General features: G+C 47.4%; 1 protein-coding gene across 5 annotated transcripts in view; it reads left to right on the top strand.

Moving 5' to 3' along the window:
- Positions 1-24,455, top strand: part of LOC133140284 (serine/threonine-protein kinase Nek7-like) — a 59,929-nt gene that overhangs the window by 8,320 nt on the left and 27,154 nt on the right. For 2 of the 5 annotated variants that reach the window (XM_061260089.1, XM_061260090.1), the window contains exons 2-5: positions 4,880-4,948; positions 13,210-13,318; positions 21,694-21,834; positions 22,147-22,209. In XM_061260089.1, coding sequence (XP_061116073.1) covers positions 13,235-13,318; positions 21,694-21,834; positions 22,147-22,209 — 288 coding nt within the window. In that variant the 5' untranslated portion in view covers positions 4,880-4,948; positions 13,210-13,234. Of the gene's footprint in view, positions 1-4,879; positions 4,949-11,743; positions 12,004-13,209; positions 13,319-21,693; positions 21,835-22,146; positions 22,210-24,455 lie in introns of those variants that run through there. The other 3 variants (XM_061260091.1, XM_061260092.1, XM_061260088.1) reach the window with 2 other exon arrangements.

Raw genomic sequence — 24,455 nt, 5'->3', positions numbered from 1 at the left:
GGAACACCTCCCCGAGTCCTCGTCTCTTTTTAAAGCTCTTCTGAGAAGCTGTGTAAAGCAGTTGATTTGAGTGAAAGCCTGATTTATTTATTCTGATCTGAATCCCTGGGCCTGCAAGCATGAAGCACAGCTGATGGGAATTCATCAGAAAACTGCGTGGCTTTTATATAAAAATGTGTGAAGAACGATGGGATGATATGCAGGGAGAACAATAATTCTTTATCACAGTGGCACACTGAACTGGCTTCTGTTTCCTTATTATATGGTGGACAGTTAACCATCAAAATGGACCATCAAATTAAAAAAACATTTATGTATTAGGGTTAGTTGCAGTAGTAGTAGCCAGTAGTAGAAATATGGTTACTATTATTGTACATTATGGTACATTATTGTTTTTATTATAAGGACTGAGGAGAAGAAATATATTTTTTCTTCTTGCATTAGCCAAATATAGGCCTAATCTCTTGACACCTGTAACATTAATGGAAAGTAGGCCCTTATGCATTTTAACTAACGTGTACTCTAGTGTGTAGAGGTAGTTTAAGTGGAACACATGCTTTTATAGCCCACAGATGCTGCGATGCAAAAATAAAATCCAGAGCAGAAAAAGCTCCCTTAATTGTGATATTATTTGGAAAAGCTGAAAGTGCGCCTCTGAATTCAGAGTTTGTCATTGCTCCAGGAGAAAGGTGTGGGGGTGCAGTGTTAAATGTGGAAAAAAACCTTCCGATTTGCCTCAAGTTACAAGTTATTTTCTTTACCCCTTTTGCAGTTTTGTTTGTTTATTTGCAATATTCATGTAAATCAAGCACTTTCATCTTTATTCTGCACTTAGTTATTTATACTTCTGAATATAATTACAGTATAGTGTATATTTACTTTGGTTCAAGCAGAGGGCGTGATAGACAAATCTCAGACACGTGTTTTGACTACATTGCCAATATTTGATTAAAGAGAACCCAAATAAGTAATTGACCTGACAGTATAGGGGCATCTTTAATGAGTGTTCCTGGTCTCTAGGCGGGCCCGGTCTTGCCCGGTCCAGTTGGCCACCTTGCTGCGCGTCCTCCCTGTCCCAGCTCCGTTCAGCTCTGCCGTCCGTGCGCTGGCCTCTAGATCAAATCAGAGGGGATGTCAATCTGGGTGGAAGCCATTAATCTGCTCAGGTACTGCGGGGGCCTCAGCAGTGCGTGCGGACCCTCATTGTCTCCACCGCAGCGACGCTGGGATTTAGGTCAGCACCGTACCCTTGGCAGCCCTTAGTGGGGCAATGCTTTTAATTGTTTTAATCAGCGAGGGGCTGGCTATTATCCTGATTAATGTTGGACCCCCCATCTAACAGATGCAAAAGGCATCAGTCATTTTGCCCACTTCCCCCCCCTCCACCATATTTGCGGAGAAAGTGCGTTTGGGGATAGCCCTTATTCTTATCAGTTTCCAGGCTGGTGGGCTCATGGTGGGCTGCAGTGCATTCTGGGAAACCAGAGAAGCGCATTAAATAAATGCCAGCCCACGTTTGACATTGATAGCACTCAATGACCGCAAGAGAATATTTTTGTCCCTTTCATTTCAGTGTCACAATAGTATATCATCCTCCCCCTTGACATAGACTTGTAAAAAAGAGGAAATATCCACTTTTCTGGGCAGTGGCTGCTTTTCAGATACCATCAGGTTCCTGTGTATTTCTTTATAAACGATTACTCATTCAAATGCAGAGAATTGTTGCGATGTATTTATGACTAGCAAATATTATTTTCAAATTCGCTGAGTTGTGTCACACCACGGCACATCCTGTCACAACACGTAGTCGCAGAACCGCGTCCGTATTTCTGTCTGCGTTCCTCTTGTGGTTGCCGTGCCTCCGTGGGCAGTGCAGGCTGGTGACAATGGCACCTCTCTCTGTCTAGCTCTCTGTCTCTCGTTCTTTCTGTTGCTCTTTCTTTGTCTCACTTTCTCTCTCTCTCTCTGACTCTTTCTCTCTCGCTCTCTCTCTCTTCTGAACCCCAACCCCTGCCGCTCTGCAACCAGACCCTTGGTCACAGTCGTAGCTGACATGGCAGTGGGTCAACCAGGGTAAAAGCAGGACACATCTTCAGAAAGAGAAGCAGAAAAAAAGCAGGAGGAAGACCTCGCAGAGCGCCCTTGATCTAGCAGCAAACTGGCCTGAGTTGTGAAACCATCAATAACCACAGCAGACCACAGCAGCTTTTTAACAAAATCACTGCCCTGTCTCACCTGCAGACTTGAGAGAGTGCCTCTGTGCCTTGTGCGGTCAGTCTTTATCAGCCAGATGGAGTAGTGAATTTATACTAGAGTATGGGAGGGCTGCTTTTGTGCTCTCTTTCTCTCTCTCTCTCCCTCTCTTTATCTCTCTTTCTCTCACTCTCCTCTCTCTCCCTCTCCCTAGCTGTCTCCTTGCACAGGTTGGCCATGCTCCCGCCCCTAAGTGCAGAGAGAGAGCGAGAGTGAGCGAGAGAGAGAGAGAGAGACACCGTAATATAGTTCAGTGGGACACTTCCAGTAAACAACCTCACCACCTGCCCCTCCTTACCCCCGTCTCCCCGCCCGCTTGCTTACAGTGTGAGATTCGACCCAGTTCTATCTGAAAGAAAGGAACCCGATCCTATCTGTCTCAACTCCTGTTCTCCAGACAGGAATGCACTCGTTTGTTTTTGTTTTTTTCTTTATCACCCCATCCCACCCCACTGCCCCCCCCGCCTCCCGCCCCCCATCCCTTGTTTTGCATACTGTACTGCAGTGCAGAGCGAGAGGCCTGTCTGATTCCAGCAGAGTGAGTAATGACAGGAAGCACTGCCATGTTGTGAGTGCGGCCAGGAGGCTGCTTCCAGCCAGATTCCCGCCGCAGAACGTGGGAAAAGACACGGCAGACGCGTTTAATCTCAGTCCTGCCACGCCCTCTCTGTCCTCAGCTCCTCACCAGCACACACGGAACTCACTGCGTTTATCTCACCAGAACACACACGTGTGTGTGTGTGTGTGTGTGTGTGTGTGATGGAGAGAGAAACGCATACAACCACACACGCACATGCACACACATCTGCACATATACCTACATACAAGAAGAAAACACACACACATAGGAATGTACCCACATTTCTATGAATAACTGACACATTGAGACACGCACACACACACACACACACACACACGCACACATATCTGCGCATATACCCGCATACACATACCGTATCTCTTAGAAAAAGACATACAGACTTATAAGAATCTACCCACATTTCTATGAATAAATGACACATTGAGGCATGCACACACACACACACACACACACACACACCAGTGTTTTCTTGTTGAATTCATCCACAGTGTTAGGCTATTTGTCTCTCTCGGCACGTTGAGCTTGTTGTGTTTTCACCCGCTGGTCATAGGCTGGTGTGAGTGAGAGGAAAGCTCTCCTGTTGCTTTTGCAAAAACAACTTTCCTTCATCCCTGCTCTTCCTGGTCCCTCACGGGATCTGCTAACAAGATCCACGTGGAAGCATGACTCGGCAAACCGCGTCTGTGTGTGGGGGGCGGAGCGGTACAGGAAGGGGGTGAGTCAGTGGAATTTCACTGCTGGAGTCACTGAAGGAAATGAGTGATGCCCAAAAACAAGCCAAAATTAAAATGGAGAAGTGGGGTGATGTTACAATCATTATGGTAATTCCTGAGATGACTGGCTGTATCTACTGTGGGCACAGTCAAGATAATTCGGTAGTCATAACGAGACATGAAGTTTCTGAAGATGAGTGTCTGTCTGCACGGCTGATATACATATATATATACAGTTTCATGTCTGTGTTGTAGATATCTTTCGTTACTAAAATATCAGGGTGATTAAACATGATGATACCCTGCTGAAAAAACTCAAGCTCAAGCCAGCTCAAACTGATAGTTGTTTGACCAGCTCTAAGCACGACATGGTTTAGCTGTTTGACCAATTCAGGCCAGCTCCCAGCGTGCAAACTTTTCATATTTCCCTTTGCGATGCAGAAAAATGTGAGGGAGCTCAGCGAAGGCACCAACAGTGGAGGGTGGGGAAGGGGGGTGCACGGGCATATTTAATTATTGATTAAATGTTCGTTAACCACATTAAGAAATACCCAGAGCGCTTGATCCTTTTTACCTTGACAGGTGTGCTGTTAATTCCGGCAGAGAGTACCCCCTGATCCCTGCCGGGCACGCCCATCTCCCAGCGAGCTTGCGGTGAAAGGACCGGCCTTATCAATTAATAATTCACTCTAGGCTGGTCTTGGTCTCTGGTGGCCTGATAAGATTATAGCTACAAGCCAAGGAGTCAAGGTTACCGGTAATGATGCAACTCTGTTCCAACAATAGCCCAAGATTGGCCTTCCCAGAGGTGCGCGGGGAGAGGGAGCGAGCCGCACAATCAGGAGCCCTCTATGTGTTTGGAGACGGAGGGTTGGGAGTGGAGGGTGGGGGGCGGTGATGGAGTTGCGTACAAAATTAATGCAGGGGTCTGAGAGAGTAAGTATTGAATAATAGTTTTTTTTTTGTTTCGTTTTAATTTTATTAAAAAAATGTTTCGGGTTGCTACCTCGGGAGGTGCCCGTCTGGAGTGGAGCGGTAACCTCTCGTTTGCATTTTTTTTAAAAGCGGAGGATGCTGGGGGTGTGAACTTCAGCCAAAAAAAAACCCAGTGGAGCTTCGTATGAGGGCAGGCCAGACGGCCTCTCGCTTGTCTGTTGCGTAAGAGGAGAAAGTTGGAGAAGTGCTTGCCCACTCCGCAGTTCTGAGTATCTCTCTCTCTCTCTCTCTCTCTCTCTCTCTCTCTCTCTCGCTCTCTCTCTCTCACACACACTGTCTGTCTATCTCTGTCTCTTTCACTCTTGCTTTCTTCCAGGGAGGAACTGTCTTTGCAGCCGCTGTTGAGTAGAAGCCTGGAGGCCTCAGGCCTTGTCGAGAGACCTAAGTGAGTAAACCTCCTCTTTTTCCACTTTGGTGCTCATCCCCTGCTGAGTAACCCTCTGTGATTCTCCTCGGCCCACACCGAAGGCGCGGCCCGGCCCAGCTCTCTGCACCTCGCTGGAGGATAGTTCGGGAGGAAGAGGGGCCGGGTGGAAATCTGAAGCCTGCCCTTTTCTGCTCGTCTTCCCGAATCTCTCTCCCGTTTTTCACAACAGCGTAGCGCCGGCTTGTGAAAGCTTCTGGTCGGCCCCTGAGCCGCAGCGTCTGTGTCACTTTCAGGGTTTAGCTGGGCTCGCAGTCTGACTCAACCCAGTGCGGTTTTGACGCCACGCGTTCTCCGAAACCTAAATTTGACGTGCGACGAGCTCCGGAGCGATGCAGCCGATCTCTCGTTTCCTGTCACCCGCGCAGACGCGTCTCGGTGTACCGCACTGCGGGTCAGGGGTCACGGCGTGTGGAAACCCCTCATACAGAAAGGAGTCAATCGCAGCGTTCTCGCGCCAGGTCGGGTCTCAAACCGACTGCGAGGGAATCGACGCGTTCCGAGCATCACCGCTGACAAATCCGTTCATCTTTGCCTTGCTACCTGTCTAAGCACTGCATTTTAGTCTTATATTTAGACTTTTAGATCATATTTCTATCACTTTTTTGCTAAATAAGACAAAAATATTGCCAATGGGGTGAGACAATTTGACTCAATCCAAGACTTGCCAATGGGGTAAAAAAAATTCAGTGTCAAACAAACAGTAACTTAAAAGAAGCTAATTTTTCCTACATAAGAGAAAAAAAATTAAACATTTTATGTCTCATTACAGGAATAAAACACTTGTCAAGGCATGCTTTTTTCCAGTGAGGGAAATAGTCAAGGGGATCTATCCTGCCCTTTGAAAAAAGGAGTTTTCACACCTTTTTCACTTGGGGTGGACGTAGATCACGGGCGAACCAGGACACTTGAATTGCTCTATGTCGTGATCTGTGACAAAACCCTGGCGAGCTTGTAAGAAGAATGGAAACCCCCTCTGAGTGCTGTAAAAATCCCCCCTTTCTGGCGCTGAACATTTTCACTCGTGTCAAAGTGAAAGGTGGGAGGTGTGTGTGTGGCCTTTAGGAAGGGCGTGGCTAAGAGAGGATGTCGGGGCCGTGAACTGGAAACCCAAAGTTTGGCTTGCAGGGGAAGGTGCATTTATGGCTAGCGGCCAAGCTCAGAGCGCAGATGGATAGGTCTCCTGACCCCGGTGAGTCACACGCAGAATGCCCGCGAGCAGAGCGACTCAGGCACAAGGGCTGGGTTGTTGGGTTATTTACAGAAACCTGGCCCCCCCCTCTCGACAGCGCGGGGGCCACTGATTTCCCAGCATTCCTGCCTCTCGGCGGTCCGGAGCGGGCAGGTTCCTCCGTACAGATGGAAGTTTCCCTCTCGCAGCTGTCGGAGCGGAGAAGGCCTCATGCAAACCAATGTGAATAGATCTGATAGAGGCCTTGTCCTTGAAGCTCTAAATTGCGTTCCTCTTACTAATGAGAGATGCTATTAATTATTTCTCTGATGGATTCGGCGCAAGGCGGACTCGCTCGACAAAGGCTGGAAACAACTGCGCGGCTGTACTTGCGATAAAACATTTATTTCAGATTGTTATTGTTTCTGATATGGATATATAATACAGATTATAGCTAGGAGAGGTCTGGGTCTGCACCTGCTAGCACGGTGGTCCTCTCTGCAGTCGTGTGGGCCCTAGCCCCCAGAGCCAGCGGACTGGTTCTTTTGCGGAAAGGTCAGCTCGTTTAAAACAGATGAAAGGGAAGACGTGTGGGTCTTAAAATTTTCATTTCAGATTTATAGACTGCAGGCATTTGCTTTCATGTATTAATAAGCCACCGAACATCTGAGCGCAGGAGATTATTGGCTGAAATCAGCCTAAGTATGAATAAGTCTCCTTGTGTTAATGTGATCTGGATTGGCGCTTTTCATCTCCGTAAGTGTTAAAGAGCGAGAGATTCATTCATTATGGCTGGATGCTGGCTCTCTCACACCACGCACAGAAACCTGATTCTCTTGGAAGGCCCAGCCTGTTAGCCTGCGATTCAGAAGATATCACCAAACTCTTTTCCTTCCCTCCCCATGCGTATGTCTTGAAGTAAAAAAAAAAAAAGTATTTTTCACCAAAAATCTGCTAGCATGAGTTTCGCTGCATTCCAGGAAACAGAGGGACGTTGGTAGTCTGTTGAGATCCGGGCGTCTGTTTAGCCGCAGAGTTCTTGGCTGTTTATCAGGGGGTGATTTTTTCAGTTTCTTTTTTTGCTTTTTGCCTGATTTGAAATTCACACTCTTTCCGTTTCCCTTCCCTAAATAAAACTGTGAACCTGTGCCAAGGCTCAAACTACATCCATCGCCCTGCAGTTTGGCCTTTTTTGGGCTTTTAAACATAACTACCTTCATTGAAGTAAGGAGGCCTTCCCTGCTCGTAGGAGTAATTCTCAAGTGTTTCTTGCTTCATGTCAAAGTAGGGCTATATTTCTGAACTATACCAACTAATATGTCCATCACCCCAACGATAGCCTCATGGAGAGTGTATCACAAAGCAGGATTACTGAGTTAGCTGTAAAAACCAAGAACCCTCCAAAATCTGGAACATAGACTGATGTAAAAAGAGCTGTTTTGGCTTTTAGTCAGTACAGTTGTCCAGCTAACTAATTTAATCCGGCTCAGGCTTAATAGGGCACTCTCTCAACTGTCCCATCCACCTGCTGTGTACAGTATAGCTCCTTTGACCTAACAGGAGAGTGTTCATGAAGAAGCGTCCCCTGCTGTGAAATGATGGTTTTCAGACGTTGTAATTAGCTGGCTTCATGACTGTTAGGGGAGTACCCCAACTGAAATGCCATATTTGGAATTGCAGCGATAATGCTCGGTACACGGATTGTTTTTCTTCCAGAAGTAGACCTACGATATTTGGAAGGTAGCGAACAAGGTTTGCGGAGAAAGTGAGCATCGTTCTGGATGTGAGCAAATGTGCAGTGGTTATCGTGCACAGTAAAACACCTTTTTTTTTTTTACTCTGACAGATGCATCCATTAAGTGAAAGTGGAAGACAGTCATTAGTTATACGATGTAAACATCCTTATACGAACTGTCGAACCACCCCTCCCATTAACAGCTAGTTTTATTTTGTATTTATTCCTTCGGTTTGGCCTCGATGCCCTTTGAAATTTGAGTCTGTTGAGGCCGAAGTGGTCTTGCCCTGAAAGCGCTCGACTCTGAGGCCTGCTGCACAGATGTAGGAGTTGGCTTATCGCCACTTCCGTTGCCGCTGCGCTGCGAGCCACTTCTAAGAATCGCGTGCATGTGGGATTTGTTTCACTGTAACGGTGGATGGCATGTCTAAGCAAGGGAAAGAGAAAATGTTTCCATTTGAAAGTCTGAAGGTGTAAAATATATAAAACCCCAAATGACTATTGTGGCAACCCACATGACTCTTGGAGGGATGGGGAGGGTTTGCTGTGATAAGTCAACACCGCTCGCCTGCATTCTCAAACCTCTTAAGCACACATCAACATTCCTCCTCGGTTCTGGCGTGTTGTTCGACGGCCCCCGTGATCGTCGGCAGTAAACAAGACCGTCTCTGTTCCTCTCCGCGGCGTGTGTGACTGAGGTAGGCCTTAGGAATGCTGTTAAAAATATTTTTTATTTTTCTCGAAACAGAAGATGGGTGCTTTCCTGTGTGTCCCTGCCCCTCCTGATTGACTGTATCTGTGGTAGGGTTGGGCGATGTGGGTACTGAACCTGGGCTGGAAGTGGTAGACTGTGCCATATGACCAGGCCTGCCTGGGGCACACACCTTTCCCGTCTCCCGGAGGAATTGCCGGCTGAGTCGTGACGGTACGGGGCGAATGTAGGAACACTTACGGTTTTAAATAGAAGAAACGCCCCGGGCTCAATTACTGTCTCTCCTCCACTAAGCACGCGCGTGGTAATTCAGTGTGACGCGAATAAGCCCAGTGCACTGCACTGAGTGAGCGAGGATGCCTTGCAATCCAGAGCAATCTCTAAAGGAGATTGACTTGGAAGCAGAGATTTAAATTCCCTGAAAACCGTACAACGTACATTCGGACCGCAAGTCTTTCTGTCAGGAGTGAAGAGAGTGCAATGATGACCGAATTTGAAAGTGAAAGTTCCAGGTCTGGAAAGTCTGGAGGTCTCTGTTTCCTGTGATGTCACTTCATCTTTGGAGCGTACTGGGTCACCTGGAATTAGCATACCCAGCTGAGGGTGGGGGGTTATCTCTAACCGCGTGTGTGCGTGTGTGTGTGTGCGTGTGCATATGTGTGTCTGTGTGTGTGCTCATAGAAAAGCTGTGTTTTCCAAGTTTATGGGTATTTGTGAGTTTGAGGTCTGTTGCAACCACAGCGAATAGGGGGATGTGAAGTTGGCTGAACAGTAGGAAGGCTGGGTGTGTGTGTGTGTGTGTGTGTGTGTGAGAGAGAGAGAGAGAGAGAGAGGGAGGGAGAGAGCGTGAGGGAGAGACAGACAGACAGAGACAGAGAGAGAGATTAAGCTCAGTCCATGCCGGGGGGGATAGGTGGATGTGTGTCTGCCGGTAGTAAGGTGGTGTAATGGCGGTGTGCATGTGTGTGTGTATGTGTGTGAGAGAGAGAGAGAGAGAGAGAGAGACGGAGAGAGAGATTAAGCTCAGTCCATGCCGGGGGGAATAGGTGGTTGTGTGTCTGCCGGTAGTAAGGTGGTGTGATGGCGGTGTGCGTTGGCGGCGTGGCAGACGCCTGCTGTATGACAGGCCTGTGATGAGATAAGCCCTGGAGTGAGCCAGGCTTAGCCCAGCGACCGGGCCCCTCTATATCCCCGTAAGCCGCCGTGGGCCCACCGTGCTGCCGCTCAATCTCCCCTCAATCCGCCACCTTCCTCTGCTCCACTCACTAGAATACCAATGGATGGGTGGCCTCGGAGATATCTCCCCTCTCCACCCCTGTGTGTGTGTGCATGAGAGAGAGAGAGTGTGTGTGTGTGTGTATGTGAATGTATGTGTGTGTGTGTGTATGTGAATGTATGTGTGTGTGTGTGTGTGTATGCGTGTGTGTGTGTGTGTGTATGTATGTGTGTGTGTGTGTGTGAAAGAGAGCATGTGTGTGTGTGTGTGTACATGAGAGAGAGAGTGTGTGTGTGTGTATGTGAATGTATGTGTGTGTATGTGTGTGTGTGTTTGTGTGAAAGAGAGCATGTGTGTGTGTGTGTGTGTGTGTACATGAGGGTGTGTTTGTGTTTGTGTGCATGTGCATGTGTGTCTGTGTGAGAGAGTGTGCGTATGTCTGTGAATGTATTTGTGTGTATGTGTGTGTGTGTGTGTGTGTGAAAGAGAGCATGTGTGTGTGTGTGTGTGTGTGTGTGTACATGAGGGTGTGTTTGTGTGCATGTGTGTCTGTGTGAGAGAGTATGTGTATGTCTGTGAATGTGTGTGTGTGTGTGTGTGTGTGTGTGTGTGTGTGTGTGAAAGAGAGCGTGTGTGTGTGTGTGTGTAAATGTATGTGTGTGTATGCGTGTGAAAGAGAGAGTGTGTGTGCGTGTGCATGTACGTGAAGGTGTGCGTGTGTGTGCGTACACCTGATCTCAATTGCATTGTGTCAGAACGTGCTGGGGCGAGGTGCTACCGAAGCTAGCCGCCGTTCTGACTCCCCCCTCCCTCCCTCCACAGGAAACGCATCGATCTCGCCTCTCATCTGCAGAAAGGAAGTCCAAGAAGGCCACTTGTTTATCGGCCAGAACTGATCTGTGTTCCTCTCTCCTCTAAGCCGCGGGGCTCGGGTGCGTGTGGAGGCCTGCTGGCGTAGCTTAGCGTTAGCAGGGACCGCTGCGCTGTCGCAGGGGAAGGGCTAGCCTCGCGCCCCTTGGCTCTGAGCACTGGGGAGCAGGCCATCGCTCAGCCCAGCGCACTTTGTGTACACAGCCCTGCATCTCTGCCGCGTTTCTCTGACACCGCCACGGCTAGGCTACGGGAATATAGTGCGTGCGCAGCGATATACACAATGGCCGAGCACGTGGGGAGAGCGTGGAATGTTTATTCAGCACATTACTCTACATTATGCAGACCTGTTCGATGAAAGAGACTTTGTGTCCAATGTGTATTTCTGACCACTAATTAGCTCCTTGCTCCTTGCTCGTTGTCACTCCCAGCACGTTGACCCACACGTGCACGCAGGAACGCATACACACACTCATACACACCAATGTGGACACACTCACACACACACATTCTTTACACCCACACACACACACACACACAATACCGGTCACAATGTCAATCCCTAAACACGCCTTCCTACAGTTGCTCCCTCCCCTCTGTCTTCACACACGCCGCTAAGCAGTCAGAATGATGAATATCTTTCAGTGCCCGACCTGAAGTCCAGCGCTCACTGTCTTCTGGGAATCACATGTGTGTAGAAATAGCTCAGTCTGCTTTTAGCATAATCGCTTCTTTCTCTCGCTCGCTTTCTCGTCCTTGGCTCTTAATAAACGGGAAAGAGACAATGACCTCGTTAATGCGGGGGCAGCGAGCGCGTTTTCCCCGCGGCCCACCGGACGGACGTACTGCCCCCGTGGTATTTCTCACGGCTTGATTTCTTTGGCAAAGGCACCTGGAGTCACATGAACGCCATGCGCTAGGCTAGCAGGGCTGGGGCTCTTAGAAGCCGCTGCTTGTTTTTTGAGTATTTCTCCCTCCACAGAGGAAGGGCAGGGAAGTCTGCTTCCTCGTTTTCTCCAGAGGAAGCGCGCTGTTCCTCGGCGCGGCGTTAGCGTAGCCACCGGGGGTCGGAGCGCGAGGAGCGGGTTTAACTCTCCCCGGCCCGCACAGACGCCTGCTTTTCACCGCTTCATCAAAAAAGGATCATAACTTTGTCGGCGAAAGACAAGCTTGCGCAGTCATCAGATTTATTAGGACGCAAACGAGGCTTTTGTTCGCTTAATCTGCATTTTGCTTAGGCATTCAAAATGTGCGCCGCCTTCGCGGGCACGGGGAAAAAAGGACCGAAGGTGGTTGCCTTGCAAAAAAGAAGGTGTGTTCATTCGACAATTATCTGAATATGCATTAGTCAATGACAGTGTTTGGGCTCCGCGTGTTTTGTTAATATTTTCCACCAGGAGTCACCTGAGCGTGAATGTGTGGAGGCCTGGCTTTCCCAGCTCTCCCAGCGGCAAGGCCACGGTGTGGGGCTCTGGGGGGGGCTGGGGGGCTGATATAGTGCCCTGCAGAAAGACCTCAGGAGCAGGAGCCAGGCTTTCCCACCCCAGTGAGGGGATGGCCTCTGCCAAGATCTGCAGAATAACGAGAGAGAGAGAAAGAGAGAGATAGTGAGTGTGTGTGAAAGAGAAAGAGAGAGGGTGTGTGTGTCTGTGAGAAAGAGAGAGATAATGAATGTGAGAGAAAGTGTTAGAGAATGAGAGATAGTGAGTGTGTGAGAGATAGAGGGAGAGAGTGAGAGAGATAGAGAGTGATTGTGTGTGAGTGAATGTGTGAGAGAGATAGAGGGAGAGTGTGTGTAAGAGTGAGGGAGAGAGTGATGGTGTGAGAGTGAGATAAAGAGAGGGAGAGAGAGATGGCGTGTGAATTTGTATACATGAGTGCTTGTTTGTGTGTATACACATTGGGGCATGCACAACCACATGTGGGTGTGGGTGAACATACCTCAACATATGTGTGCTAAGGCACATGTGTGTGGGCGTTCATGTGTTACTGTGCATTTGTTTGTGCATTCAGACTTATGTGTGGGCGTTTGTATTCATGTGTACAAGTATGTGTGTATGCATACATCTGTACATTTTTGGCTGTTTAACTATACTACAGTGGAAAAAATAGTAGTCATCCATACCTGTCTGTACTGTACAGGTGCAGGGCAGGGATCTGAGGCCTGAGACTGCTTAAACCTGAGAAACCTGGATCATTTGTCATGAGATGCATTGCTTTGGTGTTCATTAAAAATAATTATTTTACAATGCAGGAACAGGAACCATTCAGTTATATCAGTAACTGATTTACCAGTTAGGATAAGGAGCACTTATATCTCGGTGTAGAGTGCAAACTGAAATGAAAATTACGCTAATTAAGCATCACTGGTTCTTTACTGACTACTTGTTGAATGAAAAAAAAAAAAAAACAATCAAATGTATTGAGTACCAGACGTAATTGATAGTATTCCTGCAAAGGCAGCTGAATGATGCAGGGAGATTTTTTTTCAATTTCCTGGCCTGTGTTTCTTCTGTAGGAGAGTGGAGACCTCGTCTACTACCATGGAAGGTCAGAACAACAACTTTCAGTTCGACTTGGCGGAGCCCGGACAGCTATACAAGCCTGGACAGAACTTCCAGGACCAGGTGAGCTCCCTGCGGCCTGTGTGCACAGAGTAGGGGTGTAAACGCTTAAACGCTTGACTGGTTAACCCAAACTGATTTGTAACCGGTTACAAAAAATTGATAACCGATAACCATAAGCTCAGTTAATGCGTGTTCATCACTAGGCATATTATTGCGGTTGAATGCTACAGTTATTAGAGTTATAAAATAATTTCTGAAGCTGTTGGTTGACGTATGGCGTATTGTAACGCTATGTCGTTTCTTAAGGTTCACAGAAGATCCGTGTTAATTCGTTGACATGCAAATTCAAACTGAACATAGCTTCCCACTATGCTGTATAAACAAAGCAATACATTATTGGACAAATGTTGCACTAAGTATTACAATACACTTTCCATAAGCAATTGGCAGCCATTTCAGAGGCTTAAGAATGCAAACACTGCATGGAATTGAATGCTACAGTACTATAGTTGTCAAATATTTTTTGGGTGTTTTAAATCTGTAGATGTTAGTTCACTTATGGCTTATTCCATGGCATTTCTTCATCCATGTTTATTCGTTGACACGCAAATTGAAACTGACAGCAAACTGAACTTCACTTTCCACTATGCGGTATCTACATAAAAGTAAATAAAGCAATACATTTTCAGAAGGCTATTTATCCATCGGATATTGAAAGCAAAAATTCCCCGAAAGTAAAATCATTAGATCAGTCGCCTATGGTAAAATAGACCCGGTGTTATATTCTGTAAGCCAAATATTGCGTGACCCCAGAATTTTGAGTGCACAACCCGGTCTGTAACAAAGTTGTTCATAGCAGCATATTTACAGATTACATACAGGGATTTCTGCAACTGTGAGGTTACATTGCACAATGTCAATGTAAATGTAAATATTTAATTTGGCAATTAGGCTGACTTACCATTATCGGACTTACAATGTTGACATTTAACTATTGAGATGGCCCAAAATAAAGTTTGAAAATGCAATTAAATTTCTCAATAATTCAGTAAAAAAATATAAAAAAAGATACGACCCCTAGTGGTCATAAGTAGTATCGGTTAACCGGTTAACTGTTTAAAAAATGGGATGGTAACCAGTTACAAAAACTGATGATTTGTCACATCCCTAGCACACAGGTGTACCCTCCATTTCGCATCCGAGCTGCTTGCTACTCACTTTCCACGTCTCGAGCAGTTGCACACTAAAACGACTGTCGCACCCCTGCTGTAAAATACAGCTATGCCAGCTTGACCAGCTTGAAAATTGGTCATAAGATGGTCTCGCTGGGTATGAGCTGGTCAACTATCATGGCCAAGCTGGGCATGAAGCTGGTCTAGCTGGGTATGAGCTGGTCAACCATTTCAAAACATAGCTTGTGCGGGTCAAACCATTTTAAGCTGGGAGCTGGTCTGAACTGGTCAACCAGCTAATCCATGTCGAGTTGGGAGCTGGTCTGAACAGGTCAAGCAGCCACCAGATGTTTCAAAACCTAGCTTGAGCTGTTTTTTTCAGCAGGGACAACAAGCGCGCAAGGCACCCCTGGCACAGAAAGTTAGCTGGAAGAAGCACAGAGCACGGAGGGTAATTAAGTCCTCTTGTTGAAAGGGAACAGGGTGACTGAGGACTGTTTTTTTCACGGAGCGCAGCGTTTCGAACTCGGGCCCTTTGAAGCAGCGGGGACACGGCGGCAGGAACATTCCCCGCGCCTCGCTGCGCGTTCAGGAGCAACGGTAACCTCAAAACAAGTCAAGAGGAATAACTTTGATACGCTAGCGAACGCCGAGCTGATGTGTTTATTATGCACAAAAGGCATTAATTTTTTTCTTCTGCGCAGCACTCATCTGCATTTTAAAGGCTGGCTTGCAGGATTGTTGCTGTCTGGGATGGGAAAGTAGAAACGGTGACAGGATTTATTGCGTGGCTGTGATGTGACAACAGGAAACAGCCCCGGAGTTCTTTACTCTGTCATCAGAAGCCTCTCGGAGCTGCTCCTTGTTTTGTTGCATTAAGTCGTGTTGCGACGCTCAATGCGCTTAATGAATTTTCCCGTAATAACACAATTGTTGTTTGGAAATTAAGGTTAATTTCCTCCTCGACTCTCGGCGCCGAGATGCCAATTACCACGTCAAGTGCAGCGGCGGATTGGATCGTGAGCTAATGTGTATTTTTGTGTCGCTTGGTGGGGCGGGCTGCGTAATTACTTTGCTGTTAAGCGCAATTAATGGCCAGAGCCGAGCATATGCTGCTGTCACAAAAAAGAGGTTCTTCTCCTCCTTCTCCGCCTTGGGTTAGGCCTGTTTTCCCTGTCTCCTTCCCTCCACCTCCCCTCCCTCCCTCCCTCTTTCTCACTGCTGCCTACAGGCCAAATCCTTCCAAAAAAAACATGATTCCGTCTGGTGTTGGCTGTATCTCCCAGGAGGATTAAACCTCATATTATCAGAAGTTTTTTTTCTTCTCTTTTTTGTTTGGTTTGTTTGGTTAACGACCATTTTGATCTGTTTAATTTTCCACAGACAGAGCCAAGTCAGCCTCTGTCTCAAGTGACAGACGGCTGGCCCCCCCCCGTATCGTCGACTTTAACGCGTCCCTATCAAATCACATCAAGCGCGTTTGACGTACTCCGCGCGCGTGATTTGTCTCGCGGTTCCCAACCCCGACAGCAGGGGAAGGGGGTAGCTTCGTTCCCAGTCTGAGCCTCTGGGAACTCCGAAAAGGCGCCGGCGTTTCATCAATAGGGAAAGCGAAAATAGACGAACAAAGCCATCCGGCAAAGAAAAGAGGCACTTTACAATCTCCGTTAGAAACATAATCACTGCTGGTGCCGTAAGAGTCCTCAGATGGAGAGTAATTAACAAAGAAGAAGAAGCCGGGTGCTAATTCTGCCCACAGGTGGCGGGAGGAAAGCAGGCTTCATCCAAGCTGACAGGCTGACGGCATTTCAAGGGAAGTCGCATTTAGCCGGATTGTGATTTTCATTATTCTCAAAAGGCCGCGAATCAGAAATGTGATTTGGCTGGAAGGCGTCTGGTTTAGATGTCCTCTGTTCCCACTCCCTGCTGCCTGGCATGACTACGGTGATGAAACCTGTCTATAGCTGGACCTCGAGGTGGTGGAGGGAGGGGGGTGGGGGTTTGGATCGGAGTCAAAGTCTTTCGGTCCCACCTGCGCTCGTTCCGGCGTTTTCTACCCTTAACTGCCTCAACCCTCGGTCGAGCATTTAAACACTCCCAAACGTCAGGGTTTATAGGCAGGCAGTGTCACTCTGAGCTGTGAAACCACACAGCAACCGTCTTCCTCCACTTACCTGTGTTAGCTTGCATCAAATTCAGAGCTAAAGGGACCACCCCGCTATTGTCTTCAAATGACCATATTACCCTATGCCAGTGATCTTCATTCCTGGTGGAGAGTGACAGGGTGTGCTGTGTAATCAACTGCTTTCATTAATCAATTAAGCGCTGATTAGCAATGAAAGCCAGCACACCCTGAGGCTCTCCAGGACCAGGAATGAAGACCACGGCCCTATGAACTAGCCACCCTGGTATACAATCCAGCTATGATCAGCTTGAAATTATTTCCTGCCAGCTGTTACAAAACATAGTTTGAGCTGGTCAAACCATGACAAGTATGGAGCTGGTCTGAATTGTCAACTAGCTACCAGCTGTTTCAAAACCAAGCTTGAGCTGTTTTTTTCAGCAGGGCAGAATGCTCTGTTGTCCTACTTCTGAGTACCTGTATCTGCTCTCCCCTGCGCCTGCACTTTGTGGTCACGTTTCCTGCCTGTTTTGGCCCCCCAGTGTTCTTCTGACTCAGACTGACCCACCTTTTTCAGACCGAACCTTGGCTCCCCTGACCCTCTTCTGCTATCCTTTTCCTTCTTTTCAACTTTCCTTTTGGGATTAGGTACAGCTGTGTTTAGATTTGCTGTATTGATGATTTGTTTGGTTGAATTTACACTTCTTGATTATAAATTGGCCTTCTGTGCCTTCTTGGTAATAGCACGATTGTATTACCGAGGGACACACTGATGATCTCCACTATTGAGGTTTTTTTTTCTTATGAGTTTCTGCAAACTGACATTGCGAGTGAAAAAAGAAATGAGAAAATACGTAAACGTACGTTGGTACACAGCGATAATGTGATTGTTTTCAGCAGCTTGCGCACTGCTGACACGGCAGCCATTTTGTTCTGAGGATGTTTAATACATTAAGCATTCGGGCAGCGTGAGTTCGTAAAATGCTGAAAGTCATCTGAAACGGACACAGAAGCCCTTTTGTCCTGACCGGAGCTGTGTACTGTGTTGGATAAGAACAGAGATCAGGCCATGGTCTCCAGCTGTTTGGACACAGTAAAACCAAGGGACTGGACGATCCCGACGAGGGCATGCGAGGGTGCCACGCCACACATATCTCTGTCATGAGATCAGATTTAATCACCAGAGTGCAGCAAGCTGGCCAATCACACACTTTGCCTGGAAAAACAGGGTTGGGCGTTGAGACCTGTTGTCGTGCTCGAGAGCCCTATGTAAAAATATTGCGGGCTAATTCAGCATGTAACTTTTATTAATATTTATTACAATTACAGATTTAATTAACATTAGCTACTGCAAGTAGTCCCGTAGTATTGTTTTTTGTCTTAATGTGCATACATTTTCTCCATTTTACATATCTGAGTATTCTAGCCCACACCTGGTGGAAACCCAGCAGAATAGGGTATAGAGTTTCGCATATCCATATTCGAGACATGACAGAATATTAATGTAGCGTGACCGGGGGATGCAGTCCGCATTGGCCCTCCATGAGGTCTTCAATGTAGAACTTACTACAACAGCGTTTTCCAGTGAACCCATTCAGATAGTCTGTACATAATTTTTTGTTTTTAGTTTTAAAAAATGGAACTGTGAAATGGCAGGAAACTGTGAGTCACCCCCCCCAAAATAAATAAATAAATAAATAAATAAATAAAAGTGTACACTGGTGAGGGGGGAGAGAGAGGACACAGAGGGGAGGAGAACAGTGTTTAAGGAAGTGTAGAGTAAGAGGAGGGTGTTGCAGGAATAAGGGGGTGAGTTGGCTTACGGGAGGGCTTGTAGGGCATAGATCAGCGGTTCCAAAACTTTCAAAGCCCCAAACCAATTTGAAGAGCGTAAAAAAAATTTTCGGCTCTACTTAAAATGTAGACGTTATAATGTGAAATGTTCAACGTCAACATCATTAGGCCAAAACAAATGCATACTCACTGTAACTAGTGCTGTATAATGAACAATACATATTACAAGTGTGTAATATGTAAACATTTTATTTCACATCTAGAACACAGCCCACCTCAATGCAATGTAAAGTTTGGGAATGACTGGTATGGATGGTGTATTATTGGAGCGTGACAGGTAAGCTGTATGGTAGGCCTATATCCACTGTTGGGGAGATGGGTGTTACTGGTCATGTGATAATGGTAGTGTTTGGGCAGTGGTGTGTGTGTGAGTGGGGAGGGGGGTGTCCATTAATGTGGCTGCTCTAGCATTGATAGAATTGGGGGGGTGGGTGTGATGCTAATCTGGGTCATTGCATATGTAAATGCACAGCTGGGATCTTCGCACTGCCAGAACACATCAGCCGGGGTGTGTGCGTGTCACCCGGCATTAGCTCCAACACGGCAGGCAGACGGGAACGCTAAACACACCCCGATCCTTCCCATCCCGGGGCGCGGCAAATTACCGCAATTACAAACGGCGTCAATATCGCGCTCCGTCTCCGCCATCTCCACGCAGTCGAGGACACGCACGTGGATTACCCAGACACACGTCACGCTCGCGTTACCCACACACACGTCACGCGCGCATTACCCACACACGTCATGCGACCTACGCGCGTGGAATCGGGAAAGCGATCCGTGATCCGGGATTTTGGGGCAAAAAAATATTTTCACCTTTGGTGCTGGATTGCTTTTTTGGAAACACTTTATTTTACAGCCCATTAATGACCTAGTACTTGGTAAACAATTCTGATTTCAGAGGTAAGTACTATGAAACGGGCTGTAAAATGTATTTACATAGTACTTACATACTAATGTTTCACGGTACTTACCACTGAAATCAAAGTCGTTTCCTAATAATTACACAAGTAGTCGTGTACTTACCCAGTAAATACTAGGTACTTAACGGGCTGTAAAATAAAGCGTTACCGCTTTTTTATTATCCTTGATTGGAAAATGGTTGACAAAAGGTCTTGATTAAGCAGCAGTTGATCCCCTGATCCCAACATGGCTTACTTCCTGTGGATTTAAATAGACAAGGGGACAGGAAGTCCTTCATCTTCATTACAGAGAGCCACGCCCGCCGTCCGCTCTCTCTGTGTGAAGTGCCGTCGCGGGTAGACACTTGGCCTGTGGAGTGCTGTTTCATCCCAAACCAGCCTCTATTGTGAAACTGTCCCCTCCTCACAATATGTTCATCAGTGCTAATTAGCACAAGTAGCAGCTATTACTGAGAGCTGAGTCACTGCTGATTACTGGCCAGGATGAGCACTCAGAACGGACCCACTGCGCTGCCTGGGTTTGCCCACACGCACGCCGCCCGCAGACACGTGCGCACATACTTCTCTCTTTCTCTCCTTCCTTCCCCTTTCCTGCCATTTCACCATTTCACTATTCTTCTCTTTTGTGTGTGTGTGTGTGTGTGTGTTACAATGTAGTAGCATGATATAATGTGATGTGTGGATTTATGTATGTGTGTCTGCAATTGTGTTAAGAGATGAGTGTGTTTGTACAGTATGTGTGTATATGTGTATGTATATGTGTGTATGTATGTGTGTGTATGTGTGTATGTATGTATGTATGTGTGTGTATGTGTATGTGTGTGTGTGTGTGTGTGTGTGCGTGTGCATATCTGTGCGTTCCTCTGTAGTTTGGGCTGGGCTCTGAACTTTGATTGCGTCTCTGGTAAGGTGGCACGGGAGAGAAATGATCAGAACGCCCAGAGTATGACCTTTCCTTCCGATCGCACATTACGGGGAAAAGAGCCGTGTCAGAAGAGTACTGACAGTCCACACAGACGGATCTGCAGAAAGGTCAAAATCAATCACCTGGGCTGTTAATCTGTCTGAGCCGGCTCTCCCAGGTGTGTCGGCTGTCTGGATGACATGTGGATATACACTTCCTGACGGGATCTCTGCTCCGTGACGGTGTACTCTATAATGTTCCTCCTGACGGTGATTTGCTCGGAGCGCGGGGGGCAGGAGGGGGGGAGACCGAAAACAGGGAGTGTTTTTTTCTTCCCGCCGTTGTCTTATTGATTTGACAGTGACAGTGCTGCCCGGGCGGTGATTTGTTGCGAAACACAAAGGCTTGTTGGGGCCATGGAGGCTGGCGGAGACGCCGCGCGAAGCGGTGAAATGGCAAGTGCTCCTTTTACACCCGGGACGGTCTTCACGCGCCCAGACGCCTAGCAGGCCGTGCGAACAGGCCGTGCGAACAGGTGGCCCGACGCGCCGCGGGAATGAGAGGCACCGCCGTCTCGTTCTTACCCCCGCTCTTTATTCAACGAATTGTAGTCGCAGCCCCCCCCCCCCCCCCGTTATGCCAAAAATATGGATTTGTATTTCCCAAGTTAATTGCACCACAGGGGGATAGGTACAATACATTCAATGATTTTATTTGCTTGCATTATTTTTGGCAGCATCAATTAAATATAAAAAGCCTACGATTAAATTTGGAAGCTTCCTGGGAGAAAAACAGTTTCAAACCGGGAGGATTTAGACTCAAAGAGCTTGATATTATTCTCACGATTTTCGCATCAAACCCTTATTTATGCGATAGGATGTGTTGGTGCATTGGACATGTCTACCCATTATGCCTCCCAATAGAGCAGTATTAATGAGGAATAGTGTATGTGAGGCAGATTTTACCGCAGGCCTGATTTCACAACGGTAGAATATCCGATCGTTTTAATTTATATTCATACATTTACTTTGTGAATTGAGTAATTATAAATAGTCATGCATTTTTCTTGTGTTATTCACCAGAGAAATTTAGAGGTGTTCGTATCTCAGTTAAGATTCAATATGCAATATGCTTTGCATGCATTTGAGACAAAAAAAAATATTTTTATCAGGTGTTACATTGTACAAGAGAACAAGAGAAGTTGAAAATGTTTTGGTTTAAAAAAATCTCCAAAAAGGCAACTTTTCAGGAAGTAAAGAAACAGAAATGACCTTAGACAAGTATTAATCACATAGTGTCTTGAATTAGCTTTATTAGTCACGGACACACAAAGAGCTGACAGTGCAAAACCAATGAAGTACCCTGTCTATTTATGTATGGAGCTCAAAAGTGGAGATCCCGGTGAAAAGTGATTTGCACAGAGACTCATCCTTCTCATCCCGTCTCCTCCTCCCCTGCAGTGGAAGTTGCCGCCCTGCCACAACTGCTGTACTCTGGCCAACTTCCGCATCGAGAAGAAGATCGGGAGGGGGCAGTTCAGCGAGGTGTACAGAGCCACACACCTGCTGGAGGGCACGCATGTGGCACTGAAGAAGGTCCAGGTACAGCCGACTCCCTCCCGCTCCTGTGGAGCCCAGTCACGTCTCCGCCCGAGGAACTGACAGATAATGCACTTAAGCCCCCCTCCATTTCTGAAAAATACACTGTGTGCAATTTTTCTGTCAAGCTTCGGGGGAAACAAATCTCATCCTCACAAAAAGAAGTGGGCAAATTAATTAATGCTATGCTAGTGACCGCAAAGGTACGTCTAGGGGAAAATGGTGTTTTGTTTTTAGTGTGATTTGTATACATACGCTGTATGGGTAAGCATGCCTGAGTCCCCAGTGACGTTAGTATCGCTCTTGTTTTTCCAGATATTTGAGATGATGGATGCTAAATCTCGACAGGACTGCATCAAAGAGATAGACCTGCTGAAGGTGAGCCAGCACGCTGCTTACTTACCTTATCTTGAGTGACAGATATGAAACCTGACCAGCAATTTCACCATTCTGACATCTGAATTATAATGCTGCGCATAATTATGAATGTGGCCGACCGTGGCTGATAATATTTGACGATGTGAGATGTGAGATAATAAGCAGTTTGTGTAAAACACGAGCCTCGAGTCAGTACTTTAGTTATTTTGTTTTAAAGATACTGGAGGATTACAGAGCATCTTCAGTGAGAAAACAATAGGCGCATACCCTGGTGTAAAATCCAGCTCGAAATTACCAGAAACCAACTGTTTCAAAACAAACAGTAGCTTGAGCTGATCAAACCATGTTGTGTGTGGAGCTGGTCTGACTGGTCAACACAGCTTGAGTTGTTCTTTCAGCAGGGTATGGATACACAAGTAGGTAAGAGATAGAGGGAGAGAAAGAGTGAAAAGCAGAGATGGCAATAGGGAAAAAGAAAAGACGAGAGAATGGGAGAGAAGGAAACTGGGTGAGAAAGTGAAAAAGAGAATAGTGGAGAGAGAGCAGGGAAATGAGAGAGGCAGAGTGAGAGTGTTTATAAGAGAGAACAGTGCCTCAGCCCTCATCGATGTGGATGTCAGGGCCTTGATGCTGCTGCCTGCCTCAGCTCACCACTTTAATAACTTGTCAAATCAATAGAGCTACATCTGCCGCTCGCCTTGCCCGCAGTGCTGAGTCCCAAGCCAGCCGCCATTTTACAGCGGCATAAATTATGCGCGTGACATTTTTACCATTTCTACAAAGGAGTAAAGAATCATTCATTCTCCAGGTTATCTTTTTTTTTTGGACTCAACCATTAAAAATGGGGGGTTGGGGGAATTACTACCTGGTAAATGGGCACATTGGGGTTGGGGGGGAGGTGCTCAGACCTCCCGTCGATGAACCGACAGAATGAATCTTTTTCTGCCCAGCGCACATTAAGCCCACGCGGTCTTGCTGAAATTCAGCCAATCACAGGACCCCTAGACCCTGTCTGAGAACAAACCCAGTCGGGCAGAAGTGCAGACCCTTGTGACAGAGCCATTTTACCCTGCCGGTAACACTCCCTGCTGTAAGATCCATCTATGCCAGCTCGAAAATTGAGCTGGTCAAGCTGGCCATAAGCTCATCTAGCTGGATTTGAGCTGGTCAACCAGTATGGCCAGGGTGATAATTAAGCTGGTCTAGTTGGGTATGAGCTGGTCAACTAGCTAGTGGTAGCTTGTAGCTTGTCTGAGCTGGTAGCTGGTCAAACCTTGGTGTTTCAAAACATAGCTTGAGCTGGTCAAACAATGTCAAGCTGGGAGCTGGTCTGAACTGGTAAACCAGCTAAACCGTGTCGAGCTGGGAGCCTGTCTGAGCTGGTCAGCCAGCTACCAGCTGTTTCAAAACCTATCCTGAGCAGTTTTTTTCAGCAGTGCTGTTCTCCGCCGCCGGTTTGGCGTGCAGCTTGTGTCAGCGGTGAGCGCAGGTTTGCTGGGGCCGCAGAAGGGGGGTGTCATGCGGAGTCAGGGAGGTGTTTTTCCTCAGCCCTCTGTGGCAGGGTGAAGCAGCACGGCCGGGCCTGTCATGAACAGCCTGAAAAGGCCATTTTACCGGTGACCTTCCTGCCTGTCAGCCCCGCGCTGGTTTGCCACGGACCACGCGTGCTACGCCAGCCAAGAGCAGCCTCTGTGAAGAGAGCTCCCTTACATCGTAATCAGAGTACGAACACGCCCGCCCGTACGCACGCATGCCCGTACGCACGCCCGCCCGTACGCACACGCCCGCCCGTACGCACGCATGCCCGTACGCACACACCCGCCCGTACGCACGCATGTGCGTGTACGCACCTGCTCATATTATGTACATATGATTGCGTTTGCATAAGAACACAGTCGTGTTTACACTCAGTCATGCATGCACTCGCTTTGGAACTGACTCATTCACTCACTCATGTGCTCACTCATACACTCACTCATTTGCTCACTCATTCATTCACTCACTCACTCACTCACTCACTCACTCACTCACTCACTCCCACACACGTGTACTCACATCCAGAGCCAGCCAGAGCACGTTGACCCCACACAGAGAGAAGCAGGTTTCTGTCGTGGTGGTGTTCCGTACCTCTGGCTAATCCCAGCAGCCCCAGGCTGTTCTTCTCGTCAGACGCACGCCCCCCGCGGGACCGCCCCCCGTGGGACCGCCTCAGAGATTCATGGAAGAAGGCCCAGCCCTGCCAGCAT

This window comes from Conger conger, chromosome 11 (genome assembly GCF_963514075.1).
Source record: "Conger conger chromosome 11, fConCon1.1, whole genome shotgun sequence".
NCBI classification, from domain to species: Eukaryota; Metazoa; Chordata; class Actinopteri; order Anguilliformes; family Congridae; genus Conger; species Conger conger.
This window is presented reverse-complemented; position numbering and strand designations above follow the sequence as displayed.